General features: G+C 43.0%; 1 protein-coding gene across 2 annotated transcripts in view; it reads left to right on the forward strand.

Moving 5' to 3' along the window:
* The window catches only part of caprin1b (cell cycle associated protein 1b), a 237663-nt gene that overhangs the window by 197175 nt on the left and 19922 nt on the right, over positions 1-20566 (forward strand). For both annotated transcript variants that reach the window (XM_080189836.1, XM_080189837.1), the window contains 2 exons: positions 17098-17204; positions 18753-18816. In XM_080189836.1, the coding sequence (XP_080045962.1) occupies positions 17098-17204; positions 18753-18816 (171 nt within the window). The remainder of the gene's footprint in view (positions 1-17097; positions 17205-18752; positions 18817-20566) is intronic.

A 20566-nucleotide genomic window follows, 5' to 3' on the forward strand; every position in this document is an offset into this window, starting at 1 on the left:
AGGATATCACAGCTGTACTGTGGGAGGACACCTCGGAGGGCTCGTACAGTGAGGCAATATGGATAGAACTCAGGAATAGGAAAGGTGTAGCCACAGTGTTGGGGGTTTACTATAGGCCACCCAACTGCCAGCGGGAAATAGAGGAACAGATATGTAGGCAGATTTTGGCAAGGTGTATAAGTAACAGAATTGTTTTGGTGGAAGATTTCCCCTATATTGAGTGGGACTCATTAAGTGCTGGGACGTGGATGGGACAGAGTTTGTAAGTAGCATCCAGGAGGGCTTCTTGAAACGGTATGTAGATAGCCCAACTAGGGAAGGGGCCATACTGGTTATGGTATTGGGGAATGAGCGCAGCCATGTGGTCAATGTTGCAGTTCAAGAACAGTGATCACAATTCAGTAAGCTTTAGGGTATTGATGGATAAAGATAAGTGTTGTCCTCAGGAGAAGGTGCTAAATTGAGGGAAAGCTAATTACAACAATATTAGTCAGGAACTGAAGAACGTAGATTGGGGGCAGATGTTTGAGGGCAAATCAACATCTGGCATGTGGGAGACTTTCAAGCGTAAGTTGATACGGATTCAGGACCGGCACGTTCCTGTAAGGATGAAGGATAAGTGTGCCAAGTTTTGGGAACCTTGGATATCGAGAGATATTGTGAGCCTAGTCAAAGAAAAAAGGGAAGCATTTGTCAAAGCTAGGATGCTAGGAACACACGAAGCAAGTGTGGAATACAAGGAAAGTAGAAAGAAACTTAAGCAGGCAGTAAGGAGGCTAAAAGGGATCACGAAAAAGCATTGGCCAGCAGGGTTAAGGAAAATCCCACGGCTTTTTAATACAAATATAAAGCACAAGAGGATAATCTCCACTCACCTGACTAGCCCGAAAGCTAGTGGCTTTTGCTAGCAAATAAACCTGTTGATCTTTAACCTGGTGTTGTGAGACTCCTTACAGGGGAGGTCCCAGAGGATTGGAGAATAGCCAATATTCCTTTGTTTAAGAAGGGTAGCAAGAATAATCCAGGTAATTACAGACCGGGGAGTCTTACATCAGTGATAGGGAAATTATTGGAGAGGATTCTTCAAGACAGGATTTATTCCCACATGGAAACAAGTGGACATATTAGTGAGAGGCAGCTTGGTTTTGTGAAGGGAGGCCATGTCACATAAACTTGATCGCGTTTTTGAGGAAGTGATGAAGATGATTGATGAGGGTAGGGCAGTGGATGTTGTCTGCATGAACTTCAGTAAGACCTTTGACAAGGCCCCTCATGGCAAACTATGCAGAAGGTGAAGTCGCATGGGATCAGAGGTGAGCTGGCAGGGTGGATACAAAAGTGGCTCGGTCAAAGAAGACAGAGGGTTGCAGTGGAAGGATGCATTTCTGAGTGGAGGGCTGTAACAAGTGGTGTTCCTCAGAGATCAGCGCTGGGACCTTTGCTGTTTGTAATATATATAAATGATTTGGAGGAAAACGTAATTGGTTTGATTAAGTTTGCGGACGACACAAAGGTTGGTGGATTTGTGGATAGCGATGAGGACCAACAGAAGATACAGCAGGATATAGATTAGTTGGTCGGAGAGGTGGCAGATGGAGTTTAATCCGGTCAAATGTGAAGTAGTGCATTTTGGAAGGCCTAATACAGATAGGAAATATGCAGTAAATGGCAGAACCCTTAAGAGTATTGATAGGCAAAGGGATCTGGGTGTACAGCTACACAGGTCACTGAAAGTGGCAATGCAGGTGGATAAGTAGTCAAGAAGGCATACTGCATGCTTGCCTTCATTGGCCGGGGCATTGAGTTTAAAAATTGGCAAGTCGTGTTGTAGCTTTATAGAACCTTAGTTTGGCCACTTTGGAATATAGTGTTCAATTCAGGTCGCCACACTACCAAAAGGATGTGGAGACTTTGAAGAGGGTACAGAAAAGATTTACCAGAATGTTGCCTAGTATGGAGGGCATTAGCTATGAGGAGAGGTTGGATAAAGTTGGTTTGTTCTCACTAGGACAATGGAGGTTGAGGGGTGACCTGATAGAAGTCTACAAGATTATGAGAGGCATGGACAGAGTGGGTAGTCAGAAGCTTTTTCCCAGGGTGGAAGAGTCAATGACTAGGGGACACAGGTTTAAGTTGCGAGGGGCAAAGTTTAAAGGAGATGTATGAGGCAGATTTTTTGATGTGGAAGTGCTGGCGTTGGACTGGGGTAAACACAGTAAAAAGTCTGACAACAGGTTTAAGTCCAACCGATTTATTTGATAGTACATTCACTAGCTTTCGGGTTCGTTTCACCTGACAAAGGGACTAACCCGAAAGCTGGTGAGTGTACTATCAAATAAATCGGGTGGACTTAAACCTGGTGTTGTCAGACTTTTTACTGCAGATTTTTTGTACATAGTGGGTGGAGGTAGTGGAAGTGGATACAGTAGTGACTTTTAAGAGGCGTCTTGACAAATACATGAATAGGATGAGAATAGCGGGATCATTTTCTTTGTTCTCAAGGTTTTGGTTTGGCATGGTCGGTGCAGGCTTGGAGGGCCGAAGGGCCAGTTCCTGTGTTGTTATTTTCTTTGTTCAAAGGAAGGTGGTTGTGGTTGGTGAAGGGCAATCATCTTAGCTGCAGGACATCAGTGCATAAGTTCTTCAGGGTAGTGTCCTAGGCCCAAACATCGTCAGCTGATTCACCAGTGACTTTACCCTCCATCTTCTGTTCAGCAATACAGTTGTTTGCTGCTGATCAGTGCGATAGTCAATATCTTTTTCGAAAGGTAAGGGAGTCTAAACTAGAGGGCATAAGTTTGAGATGAGAGTGGAGAGATACAAAAGTATCCAGAGGAGCAGTTTTTTTCATGGGTGATGAGTTTCTGGAACAAGCTGCCAGAGGTAATAGTAGAGGTGGGTACAATTTTGTCCTTTAAAAAGCATTTAGACAGTTACATGGGTAAAATGGGTATAGAGGGATATGGGCCAAACGTGGGCAATGGGGATTAGCTTCGGGATTTTTAGAAAAAGGGCAGCATAGACAAGTTGGGCCAAAGGGCCTGTTTTCATGTTGTAAACCTTTGACTCTTGCAGCAAGACGTGGACGTGCAGTTTAGGGTGAAGAGTAGCAAGTAACGTTCGTGCAGCACAAGTGTCAGGCAATGACTATCTCCATCTAAAAATAATCTAATTATCTCTTGTTAACATTCAAAGGCATTCCCCCTCTATAAACATCCTTGGAGCTACTGTTAAGTGGAAACTGAACTGCGCTAGCTGTAGAAGTACTGTACCTACAAGAGCAAGTTAAAAATTGTGAATTCTGTGGCCAGTAACTCATCATCTGACCGTGCCCCCCACCGCCCCCTGAAAAGAAAAGGCGTGATCTACAATGCACAAGTCTGGATTGTGATGGAATACTTTCCACTTGCCTGGATGAGTGCAGCTCCAACAATATTCAAGAAGCTTATCACATCCAGGACAAACCAGTTTGTATGATCTGCATCCCTTCCATCACTTTAAATTCATTCCGTCCACTGGTTGCAATGTGTATCGTACACAATTTACATTGCAGCAGCTCAGCAGTGCTCTTTCATTAGCACTTTCCAAACCAGTGAGCTCTACCACCTAGAAGGACAGGGTCAGCAGAAGCAGGGGGAACCTTCATCTACAATTTCCCCTTCAAACAACACAACATCCCAACTTGGAACTATATCGCCATTCCTTCACTGCTATGGATCAAACTCCTGGAAAACTCTTCATGATGATGCTGCAGATGGACTGCAATAAAAGCAGAAAATGCTGCAAAAACTCAGCAAGTCTGGCAGTATTTGTAGACATGTGTGAGGAGAGATTAAATAGGTTAGGATTATATTTGCTGGAGTTCAGAAGAATGAGAGGGGTTAGAATGGACAGCATGGTGGCATAGTGGTTAGCACTGCTGCCTCAGTACCCGGGTTCAGTTCTGACCTCAGGTCACTGTCTGTGGAGTTTGCACATTCTCTTTGCGTCTGTGTGAGTTTTCTCCAGGTGCCCAGTTTCCTTCCACAGTCCAAAAATGTGCAGATTAGGTTGATTGGCCATGCTAAATTGACCCTAGTGTCAGGGGGATTAGCAGAGTAAATATGAGGAGTTACGGGAATAGGGCCTGGGTGGGATTGTGTTTGGTACAGGGTTTGATGGGCTGAATGGCCTCCTGTACTGTAGGGTTTCCACGAAACCTATAAAGTTCTAACAGGACTAGACAGAGTAGACGCAGGAATGATGTCCCTGATGGTGGTGGTGTTCAGAACAAGCTGTCATAGTCTGAGTTAAACCTTTCTCACTGAGATGAGGAGAAACTTCTTCACGCAGATTGGTGAGCCTGTGGAATTCACTACCACAGAAAGCAGTTGAGGCCAAAACATTGTATGTTTTCAAGAATAAGTTTGATATAGCTGTTGGGGTGAAGGGGATCAAAGGGTATAGAATCATAGAAAAACTACAGCACAAGCAGGCCCTTCGGCCCACAAGTTGCGCCGATCTTATCTCTACCTACCAGGCTTACCTATAACCCTCAATCCTATTAAGTCCCATGTACTCATCCAGAAGTCTCTTAAAAGACTTATTGAATTTGCCTCCACCACCACCGATGACGGCCGATTCCACTCACCCACCACCCTCAGTGAAAAACTTACCCCTGACATCTCCTCTGTACCTAGTCCCCAGCACCTTAAACCTGTGTCCTCATGTGGCAGCCATTTCAGCCCTGGGGAAAAGCCTCTGAGAGTCCACCTGATCAATACCCCTCATCATCTTATAAACCTCTATCAGGTCCCCTCTCATCCTTCGTCTCTCTAAGGAGAAAAGATCAAGCTGTCTCAATCTATCCTCATAAGGCATGCCACCCAATCCAGGTAACATTCTTGTAAAGCTCCTTTGCACCCTTCCAATAGCCTCCACATCCTTCCTGTAATGAGGCGACCAGAACTGAGTACAGTACTCCAAGTGGGGTCTGACCAGGGTCTTATACAGCTGCAGCATTATCTCCTGACTCCTAAACTCAATTCTTTGATTGATGAAGGCCAGTAAACCATACGCCGCCTTAACTACATCCTCTACCTGCGAAACCGATTTGAGAGTGGACTCCAAGATCCTTCTGATCTTCCACACTGCTAAGAGTCTTACCCTTAATATTATATTCCTTCATCCCATTTGACCTGCCAAAATGTACCGCTACACATTTATCTGGGTTGAAGTCCATCTGCCACTTCTCTGCCCAGTCTTGCATCCTATCTATGTTGTGCTGCAACTTCTGACATCCCTCCAAACTATCCACAACACCTCTGACGTTCATGTCATCGGCAAACTTACCAACCCATCCCTCTGCTTCCTCATCCAGGTCATTTATAAAAATCACAAACAACAAGGGTCCCAGAACAGATCCCTGGGGCACTCCACCGGTGACCAACCTCCATGCAGAAAAAGCCCCATCTCCAACCACTCTCTGCCTTCTGCGGGCAAGCCAGTTCTGGATCCACAATGCAACATCCCCTTGGATCCCATGCCCCCTCACTTTTTCAATAAGCCTTGCATGGGGGACCTTTATCGAACGCCTTGCTGAAGTCCAGATAAACCACATCCACCGCTCTTCGTCAATGTGTTTAGTCACTTTTTCAAAAAGCTCAACCAGGCTCGTTAAGACACGATCCACCTTTAACAAAGCCGTGCTGACTACTATTGATTATATTATACTTCTCTAAATGTTCAGAAATCCTGTCCCTCAGGATCTTTTCCATCAACTTACCAACCACTGAGGTTAGACTCACCAGTGGATAATTTCCTGGGCTATCCCTATTCCCTTTCTTGAATATAGGAACCACATCCGCAATCCTCCGGAACCTCTCCCGTCTCCATCGATGACGCAAAGATCATCGCCAGAGGCTCTGCAATCTCTTCCCTTGCCTCCCACAGTAACCCGGGGTACATCCCATCCGGTCTTGGCGACTTGTCTATCTTGATGCTATTCAAAAGCTCCAACACATCCTCTTTCTTAATGTCCACACACTCAAGCTTTTCGGTCCGCCGCAAGCCTGCACCAGAACCACCAAGACCTTTTTCCACCGTGAATACCGAAGTAAAGTATTCATTGAGCATCTCTGCTATTTCTGCCGGTTCTATACAAACTCCCCACCGTCACATTTTATAGGTCCTATTCCTTCGCATCTCATCCTTTTACTGTCCACATATTTGTAGAACGCCTTCGGGTTTTCCGTAATCTTACCTGCCAAGGCCTTCTCATGATCCCTTCTGGCTCTCCTAATTTCCTCCTTAAGTTCCTACCTACAAGCCGTATACTCTTCTAGATCCCTAATATTACCTAGCTCCCTGAACCTTTTGTATGCTTTTCTTTTTGACTAGATTCGTTACAACTTTCATGCACCACAGTTCCTGTAACCTACCATAACCTCCCTGCCTCATTGGAACGTTGTCATGCAGAGTTCCAGACAAACATTCCTTGAAAATCTGCCACCTTACTTCGGTACGTTTCCCCAAGAATACCTCCTTCCAATTTACATTTCTAATTTCCTACCTGATGGCTTCATATTTCCCCTTACTCCGGATAAACACTTTCCTAGCTTGCCTGATCTTATCCTCCTCCAATGCTAGTGTAAAGGAAATAGAGTTATGATCACTGTCCCCAAAATGCTTTCCCACTGAGAGATCTGACACCTGTCCAGGTTCATTACCCAATATCAGATCGAGCACAGCCTTTCCTCTTGTAGGCTTATCCACATACTGTGTCAGGAAACCCTCCTGAACACACTTAACAAACTCCTCCCCATCCAAACCCCTTACCCTAGGGATATTCCCATCGATATTTGGGAAATTAAAGTCACCCATCACGACAACTCTGTTATTATTGCATCTCTCCAAGATCTGTTTCCCTATCATCTCCTCCTCAACAACCCTGTTACTGTTGGGCGGCCTACAGAAAACACCCAGTAAAGTTATTGACCCCTTCCTGTTCCGAACTTCCACCCGCAGAGACTCCGTAGACAATCCCTCCACGGCGTCCACCTTCTGTACAACCATGACATTATCCCTGATCAACAGTGCCACTCCCCCACCTCTTTTGCCTCCATCCCTGTCCCTCCTGAAACATCTGAAACCTGGCATTTGAAGTATCCAGTCCTGTCCCTGAGACATCAAGTCTCTGTAATGGCCACCACATCACATTTCCAAGCAGCGATCCATGCTCTAAGCTCATCCACTTTGTTCACCGCACTCCTAGCATTAAAATAGACACCTCTCAAACCTTCGGTCTGAGCACTCACCTTCTCTATCACTGTCTATTCTCCCTCATACACTGTCGACAATCCCTCTCTATTTGTGAGCTAACCTCCTTGTTCCCAGTCACTTCATATTGATTCCCTCCATATCGATATGTGGGAGGAGGTGGGGGAAGTAGGATTAGGCTGCTGAATTGGAAGATCAGCCATAATCTCCATGCGGGATAGCATGGAGAAGAATAGAGAGAGAGAACATTTGAACTCTTGGCTAAAGGGATGGTGCAGAAGGAAGGGTTCAGATACTTGGACAATTGGGGCTTATTCTGGGGTAGGTGGAACCGCTACAAGAGGGATGGTCTGCACCTGAGCCAGAGGGGTACTGACATCTTCAGGGGGAAATTTGCCAATGCTATTCGGGGGGCGGGGGTTTAAACTGATTCAGAGGGGAGATGGGAACCTGAATTGTAGCTCTAATGTACAGGAGGATGAGAATAGGGAGGTCGTGGATAAGGTTCCTAGGTCACAGCAGTGTATTGGCAGGTGGGAGGGTGGTTTGAAGTGTGTATACTTTAATGCAAAGAGCATACGCAATGAGGTGGACGAACTTGCAGCCTGGATTGGTGCCTGGGACTTCGATGTTGTGGCCGTTTCAGAGACATGGATAGAGCAGGGACAGGAATGGTTGTTGCAGGTTCCGGGGTTCAGATGTTTCAGAGCAGAGAAGGTGGTAGAAGAGGGGGAGGCGTGGCACTGTTAGTCAAGGACAGTATTACGGCGGCAGAAAGGACGTTTGATGTGGACCTGTCTATTGAGGTAGTATGGGCTGAGATGAGTAACAGGAAAGAAGTCACCCTGTTGGGAGTTTTTTTATAGGCCTCCAAAAAGTTCCAGAGATGTAGGGGAAAGGATTGCAAAGATAATCCTGGATAGGAGTGAAAGTAGCAGGGTAGTTGTTATGGGGGACTTTCGCTTTTCCAATCGATATTTGTAAAGTTATAGCTCAAGCACGTTAGAGGGGTCAGTTTTTGTCCAATGTGTGCAGGAAGGGTTCATGACACAGTATGTAGATAGGCCAACAAGAGGTGAGGCTACATTGGATTTGGTACTGGGTAATGAACCAGACCAGGTGTTAGACTTGGAGGTAGGTGAGCACTTTGGTGATAGTGACCACAATTTGGTTACGTTTACCTTAGTGATGGAAAGGGATAGGCATGTACCAAAGGGCAGAAGTTATAGCTGGGGGAAAGGTAATTATGAGGCTATTAGGTGAGATTTAGGATACATAGGTTGGAGTAGGAAACTGCAGGGGCTGGGAACATCTGAAAAGTGGAGCTTATTCAAGGAGCAGCTACTGCGAGTCCTTGATAAATATGTACCTGTCAGGCAGGGAGGAACTGGTCAAGCGAGGGAACCGTGGTGTACTAAGGAAGTTGAATCTCTGGTGAATAGGGAGGTGGTGGCTTATGTAAAGATGAGACGTGAAGGCTCAGGGCACTGGAGAGTTATAAATTACCCAAGAAGGAGCTAAAGAGAGAGTTGAGAAGAACTAGAAGAGGACATGAGAAGACTTTGGCAGATAGGATCAAGGAGAACCCTAAAGCTTTCTACAAGTATGTCAAGATTGAAAGGTTGGTTAGGGCAAGATTAGGGCCAGTCAGAGACAGCAGTGGGAAGTTGTGCATGGAGCCTGAAGAGATAGGAGAGGCACTGAATGAGTACTTTTCGTCAGTATTCACGCAGGAAAAAGTCAGTGTGGTCGAGGAGAATACTGAGATACAGGCTTTTAGACTAGACGGGATTGAGGTACATAAGGAGGAGGTGTTAGCAGTTCTTGAGAGTATGAAAATAGATAAATAGATAAAATAGATAAATAGAAAATAGATAAATGGATGGGATTTACCCGAGGATTCTATGGGAGGCTAGGGAGGAGATTGCAGAGCCTTTGGCTTTGATCTTCATGTCGTCATTGGCTACAGGTATAGTCTTGATGTGGGTATGCCGGCGTTGGACTGGCGTAAACACAATAAAAAGTCTGACAGCACCAGGTTTTAGTCCAACCGATTTATTTGATAATAGACTCACAAGCTTTCGGGGTTAGTCCCTTCGTCAGGTGAATGGAGAGTTCTGGCCTCAGACAGAGCATATAAAGCACAGACAGTTTAGAGATTACTGATTAGAATGCGAATCCTTACACCTAACCTGCTGTTCAAGACCTGCAGGTCTTATTATCAAATAAATTGGTTGGACTAAAACCTGGTGTTGTCAGACTTTTTACTGTACTACAGGTATAGTGTCAGAAGACTGGAGGATAGCAAATGTCCCCTTGCTCAAGAAGGGGAGTAGAGACCATCCTGGGAATTACAGACCAGTAAGCCTTAATTCTGTTGTGGGCAAAGTTTTAGAAAGAATTATAAGGGGTAGGATTTATAATCGTCTCGAGAGAAATAAATTGATTAGGGACAGTGAACATGGCTTTGTGAAGGGTAAGAACATAAGAACATAAGAAATAGGAGCAGGAGTAGGCCATCTGGCCCTTCGAGCCTGCCCCGCCATTCAATAAGATCATGGCTGATCTGTCGTGGCTCAGTTCCACTTTCCCGCCCTCTCCCCATAACCCTTAATCCCCTCTCTTATCAAAAACCCATCAACCCGCTTCTTAAAAATATTTAGCGAGGCAGCCTCCACCACTTCAACGGGCAGAGAATTCCAGAGATTCACCACCCTTTGAGTGAAGAAGTTCCTCCTCAACTCCGTTCTGAACCGCCCCCCCTTTATCTTGAGGCTGTGCCCCCTAGTCCTACTGTCTTTGGTCGTGCCTCACAAACCTTATCGAGTTTTTTGAAAAGGTGACTAAAGAGGTGGATAAGGATAAGGCAGTTGATGTGATTTATATGGATTTTAGCAAAGCATTTGATAAGGTTCCCCATGGTAGGCTACCACAGAAAATGCAGATGCATGGGATTGAGGGTGATTTAGCAGTTTGGATCAGGAATTGGCTAGCTGATAGAAGACAGAGGGTGGTGGTTGATGGGAAATATTCAACCTGGAGTTCAGTTACAAGTGGTGTACCTCAGGGATCTGTTTGTCATTTTTATAAATGACCTGGATGAGGGTGTAGAAGGATGGATTAGTAAATTTGCTGACGACACCAAAGTTGGAGGAGTTGTAGACGGTGAGGATTGATGTTACAGTTTGCAGAGGGACATAGATAAGCTGCAGAGCTGGGCCAAGAGGTGGCAGATGGAGTTTAATATGGAAACGTGTGAGGTGATTCACTTTGGTAAGAGTAACCGGAGTACAGAATATAGGGCTAATGGAAGGACTCTTAGTAGTGTTGACGAGCAAAGAGATCTCGGTGTACATGTGCATAGCTCCCTGAAAGTTGGCACCCAGGTTGATAAGGTTGTTAAGAAGGCGTATGGTATGTTAGCTTTTATTGGTAGAGGGATTGAATTTCGGAGCCGTGAGGTCATGTTGCAACTGTACAAAACTCTGGTGCAGCCGCACTTGGAGTATTGCATACAGTTCTGGTCGCCGCATTATAAGAAAGCTGTGGAGGCATTGGAAAGGGTGCAGAGGTGGTTTACCGGGATGTTGCCTGGCATGTTGGGAAGATCTTATGAGGAATTTGAGGGACTTGAGGTTGTTTTCGTTAGAGAGAAGGAGGTTACAAGATGACCTAATTGAGGCATACAAGATGATCAGAGGGATAGATAGGGTGGATAGTGGGAGACGTTTTCCTCAGATGGTGATGGCTAATACGAGGGGACAGCTTTAAATTAAGGGGTGGTAGTTATAGGACGGAAAAAAAAGTATTTAAAAAAAAAAGTGATCAAGGTGGAGGAGAGAGTTCATTGTTCTTAGTCTGAAATTGTTGAACTCATTAAGTCCAGAAGACTGTAAAGTGCCAAATCGGAAGATTAGATGCTGTTCCTTCAGTTTGCATTAATCGACTGCAACTGTTCAAGGTGGCTTATCATCTCCTCCTCAGCAGCATTGAGGGACGGGCATTAAATGGTGACCTTGCCAGCAATGTCTACGTAGCATAGAAGAATAATACCCCAGAGTTAAGACCTCACTCTTTCTAATAAAATATGCATAAATTAGTCATGCTGGTATATAACTGGACAAAGGCTTTAAAATGACTGAATCTATTACTGGCTATGCTTCAAACATGAGGAACATCCTGGCATTTAGAACTACAATCATGTTATCCCTGAAAATGTGCTAATGACCCTGTGCTGGCAGAGACCAAATTCCAAAACACTATTTACATTTGTAAGGTCAAACACAGTCAGTATAGACTGCCTGTCTAATGGGACAAAGGATTCTGAAATCTGTTTTGAAATTTTGACATGGCAGGCCAAATGGCCACCTTCTGCAGTATAGTTGATGAGCTGGATTCTGAGCTTTGGACACTGCGATACATCAGGGCGCGAGTTACCTGGACAGTGTGTTTCAGGAGATAGTCACATCCCTTAGAGTAATTAATTCATCCGGGGGTCAGAGACAAGAGGGGGTGGCTGCGAGTGAGGCAGGAAGTGGGGCGGGTGGGAGAAGGCAGGAAGAGGGATGCAGGAGGTAGATTTCCAAGAGCTCAGTCCCTGAATCTGTACAACAGGTTTGAGATTCTTGCTCCCAGTGTGGACAAGAACGGGGACTGCAAGGAGGACGAGCAAACTGCCCACGGCACTGTGGTGCAGGGAGCTGTTGAAGTAGAGGAAGTAGAAAGAAATGTAGTGGTAATTGGGGATGGTGTAGTTCAGGGCATTGACACTGTTCTTTGTGACCAGGATCGAGAATCCTGAAGGTTGTGTTGGGTGGTGCTTGGGTCCAGGATGCCTCATTTGGGTTGCAGTGGAATTTGGAGTGGGAGGGTAAGAATCCAGTTGTCGTGGTCCACGTCGGTGCCAATGACATAGGTAGAACAGGAACAAATGTTCTGCAGAGGGAGTATGAAAAGCTAGGAGTTAAATTAAAAAGCAGAACCAACAAGGTGATAATCTCTGGATTACTACCTGAGCCATGAGCGAATTGGCACAGGGTCAATAAGATTAAGGAGGTGAATGCGTGGCTCATTGGTGTGGAATTAATGGGTTTGAATTCATGGGACAATCATAGAACAAAGCTTCTAGCTTTTCATACTCCCTCTGCAGAACCTTTTGTTCCTGTTCTACCTGTGTCACTGGCACCAACGTGGACCACGACAACGGGATTCTTACCCTCCTACTCCAAGTTCCTCTGCAGCCCAAATGAGATATCCTGGACCCAAGCACCAGTATTGGGGAAGATGGGGACTGTTCAGATGGGATGGTCTTCGTCTGAATTGTGCTGGAACCAGAGTCCTGGCGAATCGTATAACTAGGGCTGTAGATAGGGCTTTAAACTAAATAGCAGGGGGGAGGGTTCAGGGTATGGGGAATTACAAAATCAAAGGTAAAGGAGAGGGTAAGAGTGCAGGTTAATAATGAGGACATTCACCTAGTTAAAGGAGTCGAGGGCTCAGGAGAGGTTAGTCGCGTTTCAACAAATCGTATCCAGATAAAGGCTAGCATAAAGACACTTTACCTGAATGCATGTAGCATTCGAAACAAAGTGAATGAGTTGATGGCACAAATCAGTACAGTGGCCATTATAGAAACGTGGTTGCAGGGTTACTGGAACTGGGAACTGAATATCCAGGGGTATCAAACATAAGGATAGACAGGAAGGAAAAGGAGGCGGGGTGGCTCTGCTAATTTAAAAATAACATCAGGGCAGCAGTGAGAGACGATATAGGCTCTAAGGAGCAAAACATGGAATCGTTGTGGGTGGAGATAAGGAATAGTAAGGGGAGAAAGTCACTGGTGGGTGTGGTCTATAGGCTGCCAAATAGTAATTTTGAGGTGGGGCGGGCTATAAACAAGCAAATAATGGATGCGTGCAGAAATGGAATCGCAATAATCATGGGGGATTTTAACCTGCATATTGATTGGTTGACTCGAGTCAGATGCGATGGACTTGAGGAAAGGTTCTTAGAATGCTGTCAGGTTAGTTTCCTGGAACAGTATGTTTCAGAACCTACGAGGGAGTGAGTTATCTTGGACCTGGTCCTGTGTAATGAGACAGGTAGAATTAAAGGTCTTTTGAGGGATCCTCATGGGATGAGTGATCACAATATGGTTGAATTTCTAATACAGTTGGAGGATGAGAAAGTAGGCTCCCAAACCAGTGTCCTCTGCTTGAACAGAGGGAAGTACGATAGGACAAGGGCAGAATTGGCTAATGTAGACTGGGAGCGCAGACTAGTTGGTAGGACAGCTGAGGAACAGTGGAGGATTTTTAAGGAGATTTTTCTCAGTACGCAGCAATAATGTATTCTGGTGATAAAGAAGGAATGTAAGAAAAGGGCTAACCAGCCGTGGATAACTAAAGAAATAAAGGAGAGTATTAAACCAAAAACCGATGCATACAGAGTGCCCAAAACTAGTGGGGAATTAGAAGATTGGGAAAACTTTAAAAAAAAACAACAAAGGAAAGATGGATTATGAAAGTAAACTTGCACAAAATATAAAAACTGATTGTAAAAGTTTTTACAAATATATAAAAAGGAAAAGAGTGGCTAAAGTAAATGTTGGACCCTTAGAAGACGAGAAGGGGGATTTAATAATGGGAAACGAGGAAATGGCTGAGGCCTTAAACAAGTTTTTTGTGTCGGTCTTCGTGGTTGAGGACACAAACAGCTTACCGAACATTAACGGTCGTGGAACTGTAGGGGATGAGGTCCTTAAAACAATTACTGTTGCTAAAGAGGTCGTGCTTGGTAGACAAATGGGACTAAAGGTAGACAAGTCCCTAGGCCCGGATGGAATGCATCCCAGGGTATTGAAAGAAATGGCAGAAGTAATAGCAGATGCGTTAGTAATTTATCAGACTTCGCTAGATTCTGGGGAAGTGCTGGCTGATTGGAAAACAGCTAATGTGACGCTGCTGTTTAAAAAAGGAAGTAGACAAAAGGCGGGTAACTGCGGGCCGGTTAGTTTAACGTCCGTAGTTGGGAAAATGCTGGAATCCATCATTAAAGAAGAAATAGCAGGACACCTGGAAAAGAATGGTTCGATCAAGCAGATGCAGCATGGATTCATTGAGGGAAAGCCGTGTTTGACGAATTTACTGGATTTTTATGAAGATGTAACGAGTGCGGTTGATAGAGGGGAACCGGTGGATGTGCTGTTTTTAGATTCCCCAAAGGCGTTCGATAAGGTGCCTCACAAAAGGTTGCTGCAGAAGATTAAGGTGCACGGAGTTGGGGGTTAGCGTGGATTGAGGATTGGCTAGCTAACAGGAAGCAGAGAGTTGGAATAAATGGGTGCTTTTCTGGTTGGCAGTTGGTGACTAGTGATGTGCTGCAGGGATCGGTGCTGGGGCCTCAACTGTTCACTGTATACATAGACGATCTGGAGGAGGGGACCGAGTGCATGGAGGACGTGGAAAGTCTGCAGAGAGATTTGAATAGGCTAAGTGAGTGGGCGAGAATCTGGCAGATGGAATATAACGTTGGCGAGTGTGAGGTTATACACTTTGGAAGGAATAATAGTAAAATGGACTATTATTTAAATGGTGATAAATTACAACATGCTACTGTGCAGAGGGACCTGGGGGTCATTGTGCATGAATCACAAAAACTCAGTTTGCAGGTGCAGGTGCAGCAGGTGATCAAGAAGGTGAATGGAACGTTGGCCTTTATAGCGAGGGGGATAGAATATAAAAGCAGGGAGGTCTTGCTGCAACTGTACAGGGCACTGGTGAGACCGCAACTAGAGTACTGTGTGCAACTTTGGTCCCCTTATTTGTGAAAGGATATATTGGCTTGGAGGGAGTACAGAGAAGGTTCACCAGGTTGATACCGGAGATGTGGGGGTTAGCTTATGAGGAGAGATTGAGTAGATTGGGCCTGTACTTGTTGGAGTTTAGAAGGCCGAGGGGTGATCTTATAGAGACATGTAAGATAATGAAGGGGCTCGATAGGGTAGAGGTAGAGAGATGATTTCCATTTAGAAAGGAAACAACTAGAGGGCACAGCCTCAAAATAAGGGGGAGTCAGTTTAGAACAGAGTTGAGAAGGAACTTCTTTCAGAGGGTAGTGAATCTCTGGAATTCTCTGCCCATTGAAGCAGTGGAGGCTACCTCGTTGAATATGTTGAAGTCACAGGTAGATGGATTTCTGATCAATAAGGGAATTAAGGGTTATGGGGAGCAGGTGGGTAAGTGAAACTGAACCACTTTCAGATCAGCCATGATCTTATTGAATGGCGGGGCAGGCTCGAAGGGCTAGGTGGCCTATTCCTGCACCTATTTCTTACGTTCGATAAGCATTCTATGATTAACCTCAGACTTCGGCAGCAAATTCTTATCCATCTTAAGAGTTAAGGATAAAAGGCCAAGACAGACACAATTTTGAATTTAAACACTCAAATAACCCATATACTGTATCGCAAAAAATCTTCACATCAAGATGGAGGCTTTGTTTCTTTGTCTTCTAAAATGGCAAATGCTGCATGGATTTGTATTGAATCAATTTTCACTCTTAAATGCCTCCAACAACTTTGTTCAAATTGTAAACTATAATTTTCAAAATAATTTTATGCTCATCAATGTCATCTCTAACTTCCCTTTCTTCTCCATCCTTAATGTTCTGTCACCCCTCAAGTGCATTCTCATCTCTGATATTGCATATTGGAATTCTTCAAATTTTTTTGTTATCAGCACTGCTGAAATGGCTCTTGTAAAAGAGGTGTGATATCCTGTGACTCCTTGACTCGCCTGCAGTTTTTAATAAGGTTGACCACAACATCTTTTCCAACACCTCTCCATAGCTATCCAGCTTTGTGGGACTACACTCGTGGTTGCATTATCTACCTAATCTGTAACTTTCAGATATGCTGATTACACTTGACCTCACCACCACCACCTCTGACTCTTCCTTTGTTATTGAATTATCTGATTGTTTATTCGACGTTCAATACTAGAGAAGCAGACATTTCCTCCCAGTTAAATATTGGCAAAACCAAAGCCATTGTCTTTGTTGCCCTGCTTCCAACATCTCTCTCCTTGGCAATTTTCTGATGTTAAAGCTGACTGTTTGCATCTTTGTGACCCCCCCCCCCAGGTGAAAAACTGACCACTTATGTGTGATATCACCAAGGCTGCCTAATTCCACCTCCCTAACATCAAATTTGCCCCTCCCTCAACCCATCTGCTGAACCTTCATTCATGCCTTATTAGACTTCACTATTCCAGCACATCCTCATTGTCCTTACATACCATCTACCATAAACTTCCAGTCATCCAAGATAATATTGCCCTGTTTATTTCACATTAAACCTTGCTCACTTATCATCCCTGCGCTCACTGATTCACACTGGTTTCTGGTCAAGCAATGTCTTGAAAGTTGTCATTCTTGTTTTCACAACCTTTCATGACCTTGCTCTCTAAATTTCCTGCAGCCCCAAAACCCTCCATCGTATCTGTGCTCATCATCTTGGACATCTCCAATTTTAATCACTCCCCTGTTAGTAGCGCTATCTTGAACTGCTTTCTCAACATCTCAAATTCTATTTGTATTTCTCCCATTAAAGCATTTCTTTAAACCAAGCTTTTACTTGTATCGACTAACTTGGCCCCAGTGTTTAAATTTATAACTGTGAAGCGCCTTGAACCTACTTTTACATTAACGGTGTGGTATAAATATGTTCATAAATGATCAAAATGAAATGGCTCACAAGTTGCATCATAGTTTTGCTGAAATGATCCAGTTCAGAAAAATCCTTGTTAGTGTTTGATATTTGACTAGGTATATTTGTTTCAGGTGGATATGAAAGCTACCGCCCTACATTTTCAAACACTCCAAACAGTGGTTATGGACAATCTCCATTTTCTGCCCCTCGTGACTATTCGAACTCTGGCTACCAGCGTGTAAGTGTTTCTTCAGTTATTTTTTAGCTGTCTACGCTCCAAAAGCAGTCTGACGTGCTAGAAAATATCTAAAGTCAGTTTCGGAACGGATACTTAATTTTTGAGGACCCAGACTCTTAAGTAATGGATCAACCATGAGACTTTTTATTGGTTTGTGAGTATATGACTCAATAGTACCAGCCTGTTTTAGCGTTGGAATTATTTAGCAAACCGTCAATCTCATCCCAGTGGCACAAAGGCCACATTTAAGGGAGAATGCACTCAAGGAAGAAAATCAAAAAATGAAAGCCTGAAGCACTTGTATTAGATGCATTAAAGAACCATATTTCACAATGGAAATGCACTCTCACTTTGGAAAATATATTGGTATTAGTGAAATGTAATGTTTTGCCTGGAGAACTTGTGAAATTGATCAAACCCTTGAAGTAAAAATTGAATTCAGGGCAGCAAAATGAGTAATGGGCATATTGAATTCTAAGTCACAAATTATCTTTCGCTTTATATTAATGAAACTGCCAAGACAACTGCTGAAAGTTTTTTTTAACTTGTAATTTATTAGACCTGATTCATTCACAATCTTGCATTTGCTATTGTATGACAGTTTCCCTCAGTTTATCATTTCTGTTGAAGCCTGCAATTGTGATGAAATATATTTTTTATTTCACCCTGCCACCTTTAATTATAACTAATTGTTAATGAAAACTTCCAAGTAGGTTAGATGAAGGTAGATGAGTTGAAGAGCTATTGATTAATTAAGAACTCCATTTAACAAGATGAAAATATTTTCTAACATCCAAGCAGTTAGATTCAGTCACTTCAATTAATTTTAACACCTGCACAAACTTTGGAATTAATGTTCTCTTAAAGCAATCTGAACTAGATGTTTGTGGTTTAGCAAAGGTTCTAATCAGTGTCTTTGGAAGAAAAATCTGAAGGTTTCTCGCTGATTTGATTATACATTTAATAGTCTCAATTTTGAATTAGGGTTCCATTTATATTTTTTCTGGAAGTGTTTTTGAAACCAATATTCCCATGTCAGCAGATTTTGCCCTGAAGTAGCATGATCAAAATGTTCTGATGACAGTGAAACCCATAACCATTGTAACATGAATAAAGCTGAATGTTGGTCCAAATTAAATTTCTATAGATGTACATTTTTTTAAAAAAACACCTAATCCAGCCTCAGAATGCTGAGCTGAATGTTGATCCTGTTTGTTTTTCTCCAGTGGTTTAATTGGGGCTTGAAGGGGTTGTTATTGGTGCTGTCCTCCTTGGTGGATAACTCTTAAATTAAAACACCAAGATGAACAATTTTGGGTAAGGTGTATATTAAGGGAATTCTACATTGAGATACCCCACCTTGTACCTCCACAAACCACAAAGATTGAACCTTTGGGCACTTCTGTTGTGCACAATTCACACAAATGGCCTGTAAATGAAACTGGGTTATCAATCCTTTTAACAGTAAACAGCCTTACTTTTTGAGAGGTCCATTGTATTTCTATCTGATTTGAAAAATGGAACTTAAGAGTATATATTGTTTTGTAGGACGGATACCAACAAAATTTCAAGCGTGGCTCTGGACCCGGTGGACCTCGGGGCACTCCTCGAGGTAATGCTCAAGTGATGCGCTCCTAATGAAGGACTGGAGAAAGTGAAATATTGGGCAGTGCTTAATTTTGTCTTTCACAGCGACAGTGCTGCTTCATTTTAGAGGGAGTTGACAAAGTAAAAATGTATTTGTAAAAGTAGGCCACACAAACTCTACTCAAATATCCTACCCAGAACATTTTTGTTGAAGCTTTAATCTTTGTTTTCACTCTGTCAGCTTCGAACAAAAATAACCCAGCTTTATAAATAACCACGTTCAGTTCTTGAGCAGAAACTGTTTCTGGTAGTTTGCATCTACATAGAGCGTGAGAGAGAGAGAGAGAGAGACGCCTGTGTTAAGAGAGCAAATGGTATGTCAGTTTTGTTCCTGAAAACTTGAAAATTCCTTAATTTATTTTTTTGTAAAAAAAAAGAAAAAGTTTCTTACTTCCATCTTTATGCTGCCGCCACTTGTCCCTTTCTGGGAATATTTTGATAAAGTTCATTTGCGGATGTTTGATTCACTGGTTTTTAAACTTGAGGCTGTATTTCTTTTTCTTCTCTGCCTTTCAGAGCTCCCGAGAAGTCTGAGTTTGTAAATTGATGTTGCTGCATCAGAGAAAGTTTCAATAAAGATGTGTTGCACACTTGCAGCTTGTTGCTGATTTCTTTTTGTCTTGTGGAGTCTGCCTTTTCCTCTGTCCGTTTCCATTCGTTCACTCTGGCTTTCTGGGAAATTAGCTGCATTTCAAGCAGTAAGGCACAGTTTGTTTTTGCAAGTTTACAAATTCTAAGAGTATAGTTGCTGAAAAATCACATTTAACTAATTAACACTGCATGTTAACTTTTTGCTGATGCAGTTGCTGATTTATGAATAGAAGTTTGTGATATTTTCGGTTTGTTTCTGCTGCTTTTAGTGAAAGGGCAGAACATTGGTACATGATCTTTTGAGCCATAAAATCTGTAGTTCAGACCTGAGTGTCAGTGATGAGAATGCAACTCAACCAAATATCAGTAAATGTGTCATTTGTATAAAGTGCATTCCTCTGGTGGTTTTGAAGGTGAGGTTGATTGTTGTAACAAATCTGATGCAAGTGTTTTTGGTCTGCTGATAGCAGTCATCTTAGTAGTTTGTTACAAGGATAATCGTTAGGAATCATATGTAACTAAAAGCTGTTAAGTCATTGTATTGTGTAATAATGGAGAGCCAACCTCTTGCCATCTGAAATGTGATGTAAATCCCCATTAATTTATTGGCTTGTTTTACTTAGGACCATATTTTTCAAATATAACCATTCTGTCACCCCACTGTGATTGTCACAGAGTTTAATTAAGTACAATTCAGGTGGAACAAAATTCACAACCTTTTCCTAATGGAACAAAAGGCAAAATAAGACTGGGAAGTAAGTTAGTTAATGATTGATTAATATACTGCATTTCTTTCGAAGGCTGCTTAGTGGCAAAATGTTCTATTTCAAATTTGATATTCTAATTATTATCGTGCAGTCATAATTTTAGAGGATTTTAAAATTATTCTAATCCACTCAGTTGAGAAATGCATGGTAATTCAAGCTGAAAATTAGTTGTCTACATGCCTTCTGTATGAAGACATTTGTATACTGCACAGTTTGGTCTTGTTTGTATATCATATGACATGTGTGTTCATGATGTTTGGCTTTAGTTGGCGGTTTTAGTACATGGTGCTTTATGAAATTGTACAGCATGAACTATGATACAGACCCATTTTATATATAAAATATTTATTATGTATA

The sequence above is a fragment of the Carcharhinus amblyrhynchos genome, chromosome 6, assembly GCF_965287045.1.
Source record: "Carcharhinus amblyrhynchos chromosome 6, sCarAmb.v2.hapA, whole genome shotgun sequence".
Classification (NCBI taxonomy): domain Eukaryota; kingdom Metazoa; phylum Chordata; class Chondrichthyes; order Carcharhiniformes; family Carcharhinidae; genus Carcharhinus; species Carcharhinus amblyrhynchos.